We start from the raw sequence: 16,810 nt of genomic DNA on the forward strand, positions 1-16,810 counted from the left end.
AGAGCATCTGCCACAAGTGATTCCATCCATGAAAGTGATCAGCCTGACACCCTTCACTCAGATGCGCTTCATTCGAAGGTGTTCTTACAGATGCCCCCATGCATTCTCCTTTATCACCTGCCATTTCAACAAGCCATTTTGGGAGCAGTATAAAATCACCAAGGACAGGCTCCTTAACTTCATTGCCTATTGACCAAAAATAATTATAAAAAACACACTCTAAACAAACAAAACACATTCTATGACAGTTCTGTAAGGCAGATTCCATTTCCCATTTGAATCGGCTCTGAATGTAGTTTTTACTGCCGTTTTAGCAAAGACTGGATATTCAACAGGAAGAGATATAGCTAATTCTCAGTTCCAGGAAGGACTAATGCAAGTATATTTCTAACAGTTATAAAAGCAACATAACTGCTATCACTCTAAATTTAACAATTCCCTTTTGAGTAATTCAAAGACCTTTACAGTTCTTAGTTTATCAGGTGGGCCAAAGAGTGCCTTTGGTATTTTAAGTAAAAATAAGACACATTTTTCATTTTCCCCAAGAACTTTATTGAACAACGTATTCATGCTTTTGTTCCACTACTTTCTGCCATTTTCCAGGCAACTTCATAATTCCAAAACTTTTTATCTTTTTGCACAAAGAACTGTTCAGGTGCCTTTTATAGTCTTCCAGGGAATTGAATTTTTTTCCATTAAGAGAATTTTGTAAAGACCAAAATAAATGGAAATGCGAAGGTGCAATGTCTGGTGAATACAGCAGATGAATCAGAACTTCCCAGACAAGCTGTAACAGTTTTTGCCTGGTCATCAAAGAAACATGTGGTCTTGCGTTATCCTGATGGGAAGATTATGCATTTTCTGTTGACTAATTCTGGATGCTTTTCACTGAGTGCAGCTTTCAGTTGGTCTAACTGGGAGCAGTATTTGTTGGAATTAATCGTTTGGTTTTCTGGAAGGAGTTCATAATAGAGGACTCCCGACCCCACCATATACACAACATCACCTTCTTTCGATGAAGACCAGCCATTGGTGGTTGGTGGTAGTTCATTTTGCATGCCCCATGATCTCTTCCATTCCACATTGCTGTACAGTATTCATTTTTCATTGCCTGTCACAATTTTTTTTTAATTAATTAATTAATTTTTGGCTGCGTTGGGTCTTCGTTGCTGCTGGGTGCAGGCTTTCTCTAGTTGCAGCGAGCGGGGGCTACTCTTCATTGCAGTGTGCGGGCTTCTCATTACGGTGGCTTCTCTTGCTGCGGAGCACAGGCTCTAGGCGCGCGGGCTGCAGTAGTTGTGGCTCGCGGGCTCTAGAGCACAGGCTCAGTAGTTGTGGCGCACTGGCTTGGTTGCTCCATGGCATGTGGGATCTTCCCAGACCAGGGCTTGAACCCACGTCCCCTACATTGGCAGGTGGGTTCTTAACCACTGTGCCACCAGGGAAGTCCCCAACAATTTGTTTTAAAAACAGTGTTTTCATTACATTTCAGTAGAGAATCGCATGCAGAAATAGGGTCAAGAAGGTTTTTCTCACTTATGTGGAATCCAAACATCAAAGTGATTCACATAACCAAGCTGGTGCAAATGATTTTCAATGTTTGATTTGGATACTTTAAGTATGTCGGCTATCTCCCACGTGGCATGACATTGATTGCTCTCAATTATTGTTTTGATTTGATCGTTATCAACTTCAACTGGTCTACCGAACTGTGGAGCTTCGTCCAGTGAGAAATCTCCAGCACGAAACTTTGCAAACCACTTTTGACACATTTGATCAGTCACAGCACCTTCTCCATACACTGCACAAACCTTTTTGTGCATTTCAGTTCCATTTTTACCTTTCTTGAAATAATAAAGCATAATATGCCAAAAATGTTGCTTTTTTTCTTCCATCTTCAATATTAAAATGGCTACACAAAAATTTACCAATTTTTATGTCTTTTTTAAATGCATGCTGATATGACAGCTGTCACATACAATGTAACCAAATTGTTTCCAATGAAGTTAAAGACAACTAAGTACTACTAGAGCCATCTTACAGAAGAACCCAAATGGAACTTTTGGTCCACCCAATATGATAAAAAAACTTTTGGAGAGAATTTTTCATCAAAACTGCTTATAGGTATAAGTCATCAAATCTATGACTTGTAATGTGAACAATGCTGTATGCAGATTTGATAATTATACATTTTGTTTCTAAATGGGTAAAATTACAGAAGAAATAGAACTGTTTTAACAACAGTTATCCTTATGTAGAAATAAACGGGATAATAATGCTAATATTTACTGTATGTTTACTAGGTGCCAGATGCTATTCAAAGTGCTTTACATTAATTTGCTCATGATAATTAATACCACAAGTTAGTTAAAATTAACAGCTCCATTTTACAGGTAAGAAAATCAAGGAGACAGGTTATACAACTAACAAATAAATGAAAGAGCCAAATTTCATATCCATTCATTCTACCTCCAAAGCCCGCATTTAACCTCTGTGCTATTTAGGGAATAAGATGGCAGAAAAAATGCTTAGATGGAAGATAGTTAAGATATGGACAGAGGAAGCATACAAATCATCAATTCAAATGTCCAAACTTCCATTCAGGCAATACTTTTTCACCTGAATGAAAATGTGCAGTGAATCAAGGAAAGTGGGTTCTAGAAATAAAACTTTACTCACTGAATACTTAACTGTGGCAAGTGGATCTAACCTAACATGTAAATAATATCTCCTACTTCCTTCCAAAGTACTGAAAGGGTGACTTCCCTGGTGGTCCAATGGTAAAGAATCCACCTTCCAATGCAGGGGATGTGGGTTTGATCCCTGGTCAGGGAACTAAGATCCCACATGCCACAGGGCAACTAAGCCCGTGCACCACAACTACTAAGCTCGTGCACCTCAAGGAGAGAGCCTGTGTGCCACAAACTACAGAGCCCACACACTCTGGAACCCGTGCGCCACAACTACAGAGCCCATGCGCCCTGAAGCCCGTGTGCCACAACTAGAGAGAAAACCCGAGTGCCTCAACTAGAGAGAAGTCTGAGCGCTGCAACGAAGAGACCACGTGCCGCAATGAAAGATCCCGCGTGCCGCAACTAAGACCCTACGCAGCCAAAAAAGTAATAAAAGATAAAAATAAAGTACTGAAAGGGAAGTGAATTTCATGATAAACTTTGAGCTCCTCATAAATTTGCAATAAGAATTTTAAAGAGCTGTGGTCCTGCTTTAAGAAGACTCAGTACATAACAATCTTCATTATCTAAGCAAATACCCTTGGAAACAAAGTACAAAATAATTCATTGCAGATATTTTTTAATAATGTTTCCTCACCATTCTCTTTTCATAGAGTTTTAAATTTTTAAGGATGCAAGGGAGTTGTTGATCCATGTTACTTAATAGGGAAATCCTCAGTGATCCTGGCAGCCCTTCCCCTGCTTACAGAACCACCTTCTCCCATTTGCAGTTCTTAATAGCAAGTTAGTCTAAATGGCACTTTTAACCATTCCTACCACTCAGTACAGTTAAGAACATGAATGTTTGTGCCACAATACCTGGTTCAAATTCTGGCTCTGACACTTACTACAAGTTGTTTAACCTGTATGTCTCAGCATTAGTATAGGAACAGTACCTTCTCCTTCACAGGCAGCAAAGTGTTAAATGAGTTAAGCCATAGACTCATTTAGAACAGTTCCTGGCACACAAGAAATGCTCAGTAAATGTTAGACTTACTCTTAAAGCAAAACAGGTATTCTTGGACATTAGAACACCACATGACAAGAAACATGTAATACTTCTGTAATGAAACGAAGAAGGAAGGAAGGGCATAGCACATATAACTGTCGACAAAATGTGTCCAATTTGAGGAAAATGTATGTACTTTGGGTTGCAGTTTTGAAAATAAGCAAGGGTACATTAAATTCACCTACCAAGAAGTTCTAAACCAAGAGTTGCACTAAATATACATTCTGGCTGAATGCTGAAAGCTTGGGTGTTAGATCAATATCCCGACAAAGCCAAGATCAGAGAGCATCTCCATCCTAGAATGCATATACAAGCCTAATTTTGAAATTATAAAAAACTATAATTGTATTACTAGAAATGTTAGTAATAATTTTAAAATTTGACAAGGCAGTGCAGAAACAAGAATTTCTCAGTGTGGTCGGTCACTAGACTGCGGTGCACTGCAGCTCCTGCAATTTTAACTGGATGCTCACTGTCCAGCATGTTCAGCAGAGGGAGAGAGATTTGCTGACTAGCTCCACTAGGATACTGCAGACAATGAGACTGCCAACAAAATCATTAAGTATTATTTTGTCTTTCAAAATAACTGATTAATTGAAAGAATTATTTTGTCTAATATTATGAATGCTAGAGTACCTCAATCAATTCTAAAGGTTACAATTATGCTATAATTTGCCCCCTATTATTCTGCTTTATATTACCTGAATTTGTATAAATGGTTTACTGGCTCAAAAAGGGTCCAATTTTTCCTGAAGGTATCTAGTTAACTCACTTCTTAACATCCATATACACTGTTGATCTATTTTCTTAGTTAACTTACTGTCTAAATATTCATATTAACTATTAATCTATTTCTTTAATTAAATACATTACTTAGTTGTTTTGAATAGTAAAGTAACAGCTTTCACAATCATCAGTCGTAGCACTTTACTCTTGTAATAAGTAACAATAATAATAGTAGGTATTTATACAGCACTGACTACATGCCAGGCCCCACTCTACATGAAACACATGCACATCCAACCAATCCTTATAACAGCCTTCTGACGTAGGTGTTATTATTATTCCCATTTTACAGATGAAGAGAACTGAGGCACAGAAAGATTAAATAACTTAGCCAAACTAGTAAATGGCAGAGCTGGGATTTGAACCCAGAACACTGGCTCAGAGTCTCTGCTCTTAAGCATTGCCTCTTCGCAGCTGAAGGATGAGTAAGAGTTAAATAGATAGGTGAAGGGTGAAGGGAGTGTGGAGGAGAGGTACAGAAAAACAAGAAAACAGCACTTGCAAAAGCTCTTTGGCAGGTGTGGCATAGGAGCTGGAGAAAGGAGCTTGGGAACATGAAATAAGGGCCACATGGTGAACCTGGAGAAGGCACAGGAGTGGTTGAACTTGAGGGCTCTTCATGGGCCAGACCATGCAGGACTGTGCAGGTCAGGGCAAGGGACAGAAAAAGGACAGGACGCCACCGGGGGGGGGGTCTTACTCGAGGGGTGGGGGCATGATGATCAGAATGGCAGCGTGAAAGCCACTTTGGTGTGAAACGGGTGCGTTGGTAGAATGTGAGAATGCAAGGAGCCCCATTAGGAGCTCTGGTGAGAGAGCAGATAGCAGTAGCAGAGACTATGATGGTGAGTGGAGATGGTATATATAAACGGGTATAAATCCTCAGGGCATGGTGACAGATTGGATTTTGGGGAGACAGTGGGTCAAGAAGAAGGAAATCTCAAGAAGGACTCCTAGGTTTCTGGTTTGTGCAACTGGATGAATGGCAATGCCGTTCCGCAAAACAGAAACACCTAATGAGGTTGGGGGCTTGTGGACCTCAGTCCTGGCCACACTGAGCATGAGGTGCATTTGGGATGCCCACGGGGAGGTGTCTAGGAGGCAGATGGACACATGGGCATGGAGTCCATGTTGAAGGTTGGAGCCAGAGGTATATATTCTGGAGTCAGGGGATAAATGACAATTCAAGCTGCAGGAGTGCGTGAGACCCTATAAAGAGACACTAGACACAGAGAAGAGGGCCTAAGGCAGAGCCCTGAAGAGCTCAACATTTTAAAAGAGCGGAAAGACAAGGATGAGTCTGCAAAGGAGGAACTGAGCAGCAGAAAGCAAGCCAGAAGAATGCAGAAACCAATGGGAGGTTGTGGTTAAGAGGAAATCAACACAGGCATACCTTGTTGTATTGCACTTCACAGATTCTGCCTTTTTAACATATTGAATATCTGTGGCAGCCCTGTGTTGGGCAAGTCTAGCAGCACCATTTTCCCAACAGCATTTGCTCACTTGACGTCTCTGTGTCACATTTTGGTAATTCTCGAAATATTTCAAACTTTTTCATTATTATTATATTTGTCATGGTGATCTGTGACCAATGATACAAAGATGTTACTATTGTAATTGTTTTGGGGTGCCACAAACTGCACCCACATAAGACAGTGAACATAATCAATAAGTGTTGTATGTGTTCTGACTGCTCCACTAACTGGCCTTCCCATCTCTGTCCCTCTTCTGGGGCCTCCCTATTCCCTGAGACACAACAGTATTGACATTAGGCCAATTAATAACCCTATAATGGCCTCTAAGTGTTCAAATGAAAGGAAGAGTCAGTCAATATGGCAAACTTCATTGCTGTCTTATTTTAAGAAACTGCACAGTCACCCCAACCTTTAGCAACCACCACCCTCATCAGTCAGCAGCCATCATCAAGGCAAGATCCACCACCAGCAAAAAGATTATGACTCATTGAAGGCTGAGATGATAAATATGTTAAAAAGGTTAGTATCTTTTAGCCATAAAGTATTTTTAAATTAAGGTATGTATACTGTTTTTTTTAGACATAATGCTATTGCACACTTAATAGACTACAGTATAGTCTAAACATAACTTTTATATGCACTGGGAAACCAAAAAAATCATGTGACTCACTTTATTGTGATATTCGCTTTATTGAGGTGGTCTGGAATCAAACCCACAATATCTCTGAGGTATGCCTGTAAAGTCAAATGTCCTGAGAGGTCAAGAAAGATGCAGACCGAAACATCTGTTAGGTCTGGAGACATGTGGTGACTGTTTCAGAAGGGCAATGAGGTCAAAGCCAGACCTGGAGTGAAGTGAGGATGAAGTGAAGGGGAGGAAATGAAGAAAGAATGCACATAACCCCGAAAAAGGCAGCTGAATGTGAATGTAGGGGCAACTAGAGGCTTAAAACAGGAGGGACTGAGTGCAGATAAAATGTTGATAAGAAGACCAGAGTTGGGAGGAAGGAAGTGAGTATGCCTAAAAATGAAGGAGCTAACTGATAGTGAGATTTCTCTGAAGTCAGTAGGAAATGGGATCCAAACGCTGGAGAGGCTGGTGGAGGGATGGTGCCTCTATTTTACCACAAGGGAAGCACAGGAGGCAGGTGCAGGCAGGTTTGCACCTTTGAGAGTGGTGTAATTTCTCTGTGACAAAGGAGGCCAAGTTGTACCCAGAAAATGAAAGAGGAGGTGTGGGTGTCAGAAGGATGGAAGAAGGGGAAAGTGGGGGGCAATGTCAGGGCTCTTGAGGGGACAAGAAGGACTGAACCAGTCATTGTAGTGGGTGGGGGAAAGAGCAAATCCAAGAAATGGGCATTGCTGGGCAGTGTTGAGGGCTCATTTCAGAATGTGGTGATCGGGAATTTACAGGGGTTCCCATCAGCCCTGTTGAGTATCTTGCAGTGCTCAGCCTATGGATGCAGGCAGAAAGAAGGCAGATGGCTACTGGTTGTGGGGAGGTGGGTGCATTTGCTAGCAAGGTACTCATAGACCCAAGGGGCAAGGGAGTTTAAAGCCTTGGCAAGGGTGCTACAGATGGACCAGGGAACTAAGCTCCATGAAGAAAAGAGGAAGGAGGGACCGGGAGAGAATGAAGGGACAAAAGATAGGGGTCCTGAGGAGAGAGAGACTAGTCACAGTACAGGCTGCTGATAGAAAATAAGTTGTAGGCACAGGACAGAATACTTGAATTCAACCCATTAATTATCATTAATAATCATGCATTAGATGATCTGAACTATTAATTAGTTTGATTATTCATTAACACATTAAGAAGATAACCCTCTGTGATATGACGAAAGGCTGAGCTTCCTATTCTATGAAGACGTCTTATAAATCTTTAAGAAAAAGACCAACAACCCAATGGGGAAAATGAATGAAATACCCACTTGGCTGGAGATTCCTCCTCCAGGGGGCCCAGGGACTCCTCCACCACTGTGGTCTCTTCCATGGGGGCAGTCGGGTCCATGTCACTGCAAAGCAGCAAGAACCACTCTAGTCACACAAATTTGTTTACATCAATGCCCTTACATATTCAAGACAGAAAAAAACACATTTCAATGCCCTTTTTCTTAAGTAAACATCCCTCAAGGAATTAATATGTACATACAGGTAATCCACATCAAAATAAAAAAGAGGAAGAAAAATGCTCTTAATTGCTAATCCATATAAATTATTTCCAAAAGTGTGAAAAGTACTTTGAGAAATACAAGTTTCCATGAATGGTCTAAAATTAAAAACAGATTGTAAAGGACAAGAACAATTATTCAAAACTCTTATTATCCTAGGAAATTCCAAATATTAACAGGGGCCATAAACATTTTCAACCTGTAAGTGTTAAATGACTTAAAATAGATAAGAATATGCCATTTCAAACTTTAGAAAATGGCAAGAAAGTGGAAACATTCCACAAAAAGGAATGTGTAGGATTACAAACAAGCTGGTGATAACCATACCAGAAAAATAAGGCTTTGAAACATCAATTTACATACCATCACATCTAAATACATAATCTACAGATTAGAAATTACAGCACAGTGAAAAACACTTTGAATTTTAAATACATAAGCTTAATTTTTTTATGTTGATATTAATCCTATCTGAACATTACTTTTAAAAAAGTACCAGCAAAAGAAATTTCATTCTCAGGAAAACGCTAAGATTGGTCAATATAATAGAAATATTTTACATTGTACGTTCAGAACCCAGCACTTTTTCATTCCCAGTTCAGGAAAAATCTTCATAAAATCAGGTGTTTTTTTAATAAACATAAATTGAACTATAATAAAAGGACAGAGTTTTTACATTAAAAGTATTTTAATTCTCAACTCAAAGCCATTGTTATCAACTTTAAAAAAAACTCAGTTTTCCAACACAAAATTTAAATAAATAATTTTTACTTTTAAAAAGGTCCTAAATCAAATGTTCTCCCTGTTTGGAAGGACATCCCTGCTGCTCTGCCTGGCAGAAGTCCTTTAACAAAAGCAGCCTCTACACATCAGTGTGACCCTCGTGGGTCGTGGGAGTTTTTAGCATCCAGGAGTCTAGCAGCAGTGGCAGTGCTGTATTACTCCAACTTTCTCTTTATTCCCTTGGCCATGTCATAAATCAAGGGGATAAAAATATGGATTCACTGACAGTTCATAGCTTTCAACAATTAAAAATCATAAAAGGGCTATAACGATATAGGGGAAGAAAAAAGAAGCAGAATACAAAACAAAGAGACCAGCAATTCTTAAACCTGTCAATCAACTTATAAGAAAAATCACAGACCTCCCTCCTGTATTGACCTAAATTATTTTATGAATAAACATAAAACTAATTTTGTGCTTATAGCTCAATAGAACCATAGCTTATAGAACTATATGATGAAAACTACAAAACAAGTAAGTCTCAAGATTAGCAACAATTTATTTTGGCAAATTTTATTATTTTGTTGAAAGTAAATCACAAATGTTGGATTTATTAGAAGAAAGATAAAGCTCCAGGACCCATGTCTATATTTTGACTTCAGTTATACTAATATAGAAAATGCCTGTTTGCACAAGTATGGTTACAAAAAATTTTAAACACCTCAAGGTGTTTAAACTAGTTCAAATTCAATCAGACTTCATCTTAACCAAATTTATGACAGTGAACAGATTTAACCCAGTGTTGCTTGATTACTACATAAAACTGTCTTGGCTCTTCACAATAAAAGTTGGAAGGCAGTATTATTAAAAACTGCATTTGTGGGTGTCTATTCCAGTTAGTAACAAGAAAATAATACCTGATATTACACTTTTAAAATTATTACAAATGGAGAAAATTCTACTTTCAGCACAGGTACTAACAGTCAAACTCTTGAAGAAAACCAGTAACAATGGAAATGGCTCAGTCACACCATTTTGAAAGTATTTTGTCCTTAGATCTAATTATACTGTCAATGTCTTCAAACAGGAATACTAAACTACAGCAAAACCCTCACACCTCCAATGCACGGTGCAGCACTTGCCCTTGTCAGCCACGAACACATCACTTATTGTTAGGCTCACCTCTGCTGTTTTCTCATTAATCATAACTCAGCTGCACTACACCATGGTGGCAAATCAAAATCTCAATGTATTAAATAAGAAATTAAAGTCTTATTCTACAAAAAAACTTTCAATTACACATTATTACCACCTAAGAGCTTTGACTTTATAACTCACAAACCAATCCAAAATGAGTGCCATAGGGCACGTTTCATTTTAACATTGGGACATACCATCTGCCAGGAGCACATGTGGTCACTTCTTCATGTTCCAAGGTCAATAATTACCTCTTAGAGTAAGTAATCACTTGGAGCCAAAATGATTTTAAACTCAAATGCAAACTGAAATGGGGTGGTAGTATTAAATAAGCTAGTAAATCAGATGATGCAGAAAGTGCCTATATTACTTTTTAAAAATATACTATTACAGTAAAATAAAACAAAATGAAAAGGTCTGTATTTGAGATTCTATAGAACCCTAGATTGACAAACAATTCAACAAGTTTCTTTTCAAGGACAACACAGATGTGCAATGGTAGTAAATTTAATCTTACATTTGACCTTATTTTGTACATTTGTTTTAAAGGATAAAAAGAAAAATAAGTTTATGTAAAGAGCTTATATTCTTCAAAAGAAAAAAAGTGGAAGTCTGGATCCCCTCAAGCCTTCAAACTTGTGTAAAGCCTTCCCTGCAACACATCCTGGAGCAACCCATTCCTCGTACTTCCCTGCCGCCCTGAAATGACAGAAATAGCAGAACCAAGTACCTCCCCTAAGTAGCAAAACTGGCACAGATCTGAGATATCATAAAGCCTGAGAAATGTCAAATTTGAACCTCAGGTGAAACTTGTCATTGAGTTTTGATCTGCAAATGATTTTATAAAATCAAGATGCAGGGACTTCCTTGGTGGTGCAGTGGTTAAGAATCCGCCTGCCAATGCAGGGGACACGGGTTCGATCCCTGGTCCAGGAAGATCCCACATGCTGCGAAGCAACAAAGCCCGTGTGCCACAACTACTGAGCCTGTGCTCTAGAGCCCACGAACCATAACTACTGAGCCTGTGTGCCATAACTACTGAAGCCCGTGCGTCTAGAGCCCATGCTTCGCAACAAGAGAAGCCACAATGAAAAGCCCGTGCACTGCAACAAAGAGTAGCCCCCGCTCACCACAACTAGGAAAAAGCCTGCGCGCAGCAACAAAGACCCAAAGCAGCCAAAAATAAATAAATAAACTTATTAAAAAAAAAAAAGATGCAATGTATACAAAAACTTTGGGAGGTCACAGAAAAATAAAGTACAGAATATCTAGGAATTTAAAAAGCATTCTGAGGCATATGCAAATACACAGTGCCATGTGCTTGGGGTGTCAGCAAATATACAATTTGCTTGGCTAAAATAAGATAAAATAAAAGAATTTTGAAAGCAGTTTCAAATCTAACTGCAACATAGCAAAACTGTTTTAAAAAGTTATCTCATGAAACAAAATGAACAAAACAATCGCTACGTAAAGCACACAACTATAAAGACATGGCAAGCATAACATAGAGGACATAATTTTCAAGATAGGCAAATAAAGATCCAGATATTTCCACTTAATTGTAGGTTCACAGAAGGTACACATTTGCACCATACCTGGTATCTTTACCTGATCCCCAGGTGCGAACTCCATATCCACCCATGTTGTCTTCAGTTCTGATTGCTCTAGAAAAAGAAAGAATATTCCCTTAAACTGGAAGCTGGTGTCCAGTCAATCTCCAAATCAGAAAAGCTGATTATAAAAACTGTCCCAGGATCAGCTCCCTTAGGAATAACTGCATACTAATATAAAGTCAACTAAATATTAACACACAACAGATTCACACCAAGATCTTAAAGGGAAAATAGCATTTACAATGAAACTTACATTTTATCATTCCCACTGTATCTCTCAAATTCTCGTTTCCCTCTCTGGTCAAAACCGTCAAAAGCTCTGTTCCCAGGACCACCTCTGCCTCTGCTTCGCATGCCCCCTCTTGGGCATCCACGTCCTCTCAGTGGTCTTTCTCGATCAAACCTGTCAACCGGTCTTGGAAGAGATGAGTATAATAAAAAGCGGTGAATTGGATTAAAGAGCTAAGGCTTTTTTTGATTAAAAAAAAATTCTAGAAGGACATTATGGCTACAGTATATTGGAAAGAATCGTGTATCTTGAATAAAAAAAATAATAGTTAAATTTACTGAGCACATACTATCTCTAACACTGTTCTGAGCCCTTCACGTACAGTCATTTAATTACAACTAGTGCCCACAGATGAGGAAGATAGCTGAAGATGACGTCTTTGTTGTTAAATCCAATAGCAACTTTTGTCTCTAGGTCATCTGACCCTTATGCATCATTTGACACTACCAACCATTAATTTTCCTCTGCCCTTTCTGGCTTCTCTTTCCCTGCTCATCCTTATAAAATGATTTTTGAAATAGGTAATACCCAAACATTCACAAGGTACTCCTCTTGCTTCTTGGCCACACAATTCCACTTCTCAGAGGCAGACACTGCAGAGTCACATATAGGGAAAGGTTCTACACCTTGCCTTTTTCATGGAACATGTCTTGGATATCCCATCTTCTGGATACCTACCCATTTGTCCTTAAGAGCACCAACATTTCTGACTCCCTACCTCCTGTACACATCGTCCTCGTCCCTATGCTAATGCTACATGGCCCCTTCATGTGACCCTGTGTCTCTCATTTGGGGGTCTCTCTGATTTCAGGCCACAAAGCCAGTTACTTCCTGGACATCCCCCTGTGTTACCCCATGGCCCTGAAGATACATGACCAACACTGACCCCTTGCTCCTACTACAGTCCCTAACTCACAACATGGAAGTGTCCAAGCCAAGAATCTACCTTTTCTCACTCTTTCCCTGCCACACCCACTGGATCCAGGGCCTGACCGCCCGCTTCTCCTCACATCCATTCTCTGCTAACATCTGGTCACTGTCACTTTTTATGAGGACTTGTCTCTCCTCCACCAGACTCAAAGCTTCTGCAGGAAGGGCCTCATCTTTTTCATTGTTAAATCCTAGTTTAATAAGAAATTATATTTTTTAATTTGTCAAGGCTTTTAAAAACATTTAAAGCAACAAATTACTTATTGAAATCTAGTGACATTAGTGGCTCAAACACCAGAACTAGAGGTGTGTTCCAGTCTACTGAAACAGGCTTAAAATGTTACATTAAAAAGCTACTATACAGGGCTTCCCTGGTGGCGCAGTGGTTGGGAGTCCACCTGCCGATGCAGGGGACGCAGGTTCGTGCCCCCATCCGGGAAGATCTCACATGCCGCGGAGTGGCTGGGCCCGTGAGCCATGGCCGCTGAGCCTGCGTGTCCGGAGCCTGCTCTCCGCAACAGGAGAGGCCACAAGAGTGAGAGGCCCGCGAACAGAAAAAAAAAAAAAAAAAGCTACTATACAATCACCGATAAAAAGATACAAAAATCACAATTCTCCTTACTCAAAAAGATAAAGAAATACAGAAGCGCCAGTCATTAACTTTATGCCAGTGTCCTTCAAGAAACATCATCCTAAATCAGTTCTCCAAGCTGGCTTTTCTGTCTCCCACCTCCCCGGACCAAAACCAAAATTTTAAATAGAGACTGTTATAGAATCTGATTCCACATTACAGTAAATATCTAAAGCAGAGTTCTAAAACAATGACAAATGAAAAGTAACAGTAAGTTCTTAACCAGGAAGTTGGACAGGGCCATAAAAGAAGTCTACCTAAAAACTGAGAAGAAATGAAGCATAAAACTCTGTATGGAAAATAATGCCAATAGTCAAAATCGGGTCTAAATTTACATGAAATCTAGATCAGATACTGATAAAATAACAAATTCATTAATAATATAATAGTAACTGAAAATGACCCTAAAAATAACCCTGTGTGCTCTAGTCTATTTTAATCCCTTAAATCATTTTTCTTTATCCCACAGGTTTACCCCACCCCCAATTAAATATATGCTCAATTGCTTCTTTATAATCCCCTTCTTATAAAATATATTATTTTTTAATAGATCTTTATTGGAGTATAATTGATTCACAGTACTGTGTTAGTTTCTGTTGTACAACAAAGTGAATCAGCCATATGTATACATATGGCCCCGTATCCCCTCCCGCTTGGGCCTCCCTCCCACCCTCCCTATTCCACCCCTCTAGGTCATCACAAAGCACCGAGCTGATCTCCCTGTGCTATGCTGCTGCTTCCCACTAGTTAACTATTTCACATTCGGTAGTGTACATATGTCGATGCTACTCTCACTTCGCCCAGCTTCCCCCTCCCACCCCATGTCCTCAAGTCTGTTCTCTATGTCTATATCTTTATTCCTGCCCTGCAACTAGGTTTGTCAGTACCATTTTTTTTTTTAGATTCCATATATATGCGTTAGAATATGGTATTTGTTTTTCTCTTTCTGACTTACTTCACTCTGTATGACAGACTCTAGGTCCATCCACCTCACTACAAATAACTCAATTTCGTTTCTTTGTATGGCTGAGTAATATTCCATTTATATGTGTGCCATATCTTTATCCATTCATCTGTTGAAGGTTGCCTCTATGTCCTGGCTATTGTAAATAGTGCTGCAATGAACATTGTGGTACGTCTACTTTTTTTTTTTTTTTTTTGCGGTACGTGGGCCTCTCACTGTTGTGGTCTCTCCCGTTGCGGAGCACAGGCTCCAGATGCACAGGCTCAGTGGCCATGGCTCACGGGCCCAGCCGCTCCGCGGCATGTGGGATCTTCCCGGACCGGGGCACGAACCCATGTACCCTGCATTGGCAGGCGGACTCTCAACCACTGCGCCACCAGGGAAGCCCCATGTCTCTTTTTGAATTATGGTTTTCTCAGGGTATATGCCGAGTAGTGGGATTGCTGGGTCATACGGTAGTTCTATTTTTAGTTTTTTAAGGATCCTCCATACTGTTTTCCATAGTGGTGGTATCAATTTACATTCCCGCCAACAGTGCAGGAGGGTTCCCTTTTCACCACACCTTTTGCAGTATTTATTGTTTCTAGATTTTTTGATAATAGCCATTCTGACCACATGAGGTGATACTTCATTGTAGTTTTGATCTGCATTTCTCTAGTAATTAGTTATGTTGAGCATCTTTTCATGTGCCTCTTGGCCATCTGTATGTCTTCCTTGATGAAATGTCTATTTAGGTCTTCCGGCCATTTTTTAATTGGATTGTTTGTTTTTTTGATATTGAGCTCCATGAGCTGTTTGTATATTTTGGAGATTAATCCTTTGTTGTTTCATTTGCAAATATTTTCTCCCATTCTGAGGGTTGTCTTTTCATCTTGTTTATGGTTTCCTTGGCTGTGCAAAAGCTTTGAAGTTTAACTAAGTCCCATTTGTTTATTTTTGTTTTTATTTCCATTACTCTAGGAGGTGGGTCAAAAAAGATCTTGCTGTGGTTTATGTCAAAGAGTGTTTTTCCTCTGTTTTCCTTGCTGTGGTTTATGTCAAAGAGTGTTTTTCCTCTGTTTTCCTCTAAGAGTTTTATAGCGTCTGGTCTTACATTTAGGTCTTTAATCCATTTGGAGTTTATTTTTGTGTATGGTGTTAGGTAGTGTTCTAATTTCATTCTTTTACATGTAGCTTACCCTCTTTTTTAACAGGTTGGTGAACATTAAGAATTTGAGCAGGCAAACTCAAATTCTGGGCTGTTCTACAAAATAACTGGTCCATACTCTCTTAAAAAAGGTCAAATCCATAAATAAATGAAAGACTAAAGAGCTGTTTTATTTTATTATTATTATTTTTTTATTGTATTTTACTTTTGCAATATGCGGACTTCTCACTGCTGTGGCCTCTCCCATTGCGGAGCACAGGCTCCGGACGCGCAGGCTCAGCGGCCATGGCTCACGGGCCCAGCCGCCCCGCGGCATGTGGGATCTTCCCTGACCAGGGCACGAACCCGTGTCCCCTGCATTGGCAGGCGGACTCTCAACCACTGCGCCACCAGGGAAGCCCTAAAGAGCTGTTTTAAATTAAAGAAGACTAAATGCAATGCACATTCCTGGACTGGATCCTGAACCAAAATTGTTTTTCTTCTGCTAGAAGGATACTATTAGGACAATTGGTGCAATTTGAGTAGTCTGTAGATTACATAATTTAGAGAATTAGATAATAGTATTTTATCAATGCTAATGAGTTTGATAATTGTACCATGTTTTTAGGAAATATATTTAAAGTATTTAGGGATAAAGAGACATTCCTGCACCTTACTCTCAAATGCCAAGGAAAAAAGAGGTGTGTGTGTGTGTGTGTGTGTGAGAGAGAGAGAGAGAGAGAGAGAGAGAGGGAGAGTGAGAGAGAGAGAGAGAGAGAGAGAGAGGAGAAAGAGAAGGAGAGAGTGAGGGAGGGGTATGATAAAGCAAATATGGTAAAATGTTATTGGAGAATCTGGATGAGGGTATATGAGAATTCCTTATATAATTCTTAAAACTTCCTGTATCCAAAATAGGCATCCCTTAATAGGCAGTTTTTTTCATGGTAACATATAAAGACTTATCCTTTCTAAAAAAACTCATAATTTTGCTACTAAAAAAGCTGGAAACATGAGTTATAATTTCCGTATTTCCACAGAATAAATCCCTGCAGTGAAGGAAAAAAATATACAAATGCTTCCCAAAATAAGCAGCTCTGATCCAGAAGGCTTTCTGTAAGCAAGCAGACTGCGACTGTTACATAGCAAATTTGAACTAATCACCCA

At 39.5% G+C, this 16,810-nt stretch overlaps 1 protein-coding gene across 1 annotated transcript in view; it reads right to left on the reverse strand.

Annotated features, from left to right (window-relative positions):
- Positions 1-16,810, reverse strand: part of HABP4 (hyaluronan binding protein 4) — a 49,614-nt gene that overhangs the window by 26,810 nt on the left and 5,994 nt on the right. The window contains exons 3-5 of the mRNA XM_060100903.1: positions 11,960-12,121; positions 11,689-11,757; positions 7,934-8,017 (exon numbers count right to left, since the gene is read on the reverse strand). Coding sequence (XP_059956886.1) covers positions 7,934-8,017; positions 11,689-11,757; positions 11,960-12,121 — 315 coding nt within the window. The remainder of the gene's footprint in view (positions 1-7,933; positions 8,018-11,688; positions 11,758-11,959; positions 12,122-16,810) is intronic.

The sequence above is a fragment of the Mesoplodon densirostris genome, chromosome 6 (genome assembly GCF_025265405.1).
Source record: "Mesoplodon densirostris isolate mMesDen1 chromosome 6, mMesDen1 primary haplotype, whole genome shotgun sequence".
In the NCBI taxonomy this organism is placed as follows: Eukaryota; Metazoa; Chordata; class Mammalia; order Artiodactyla; family Ziphiidae; genus Mesoplodon; species Mesoplodon densirostris.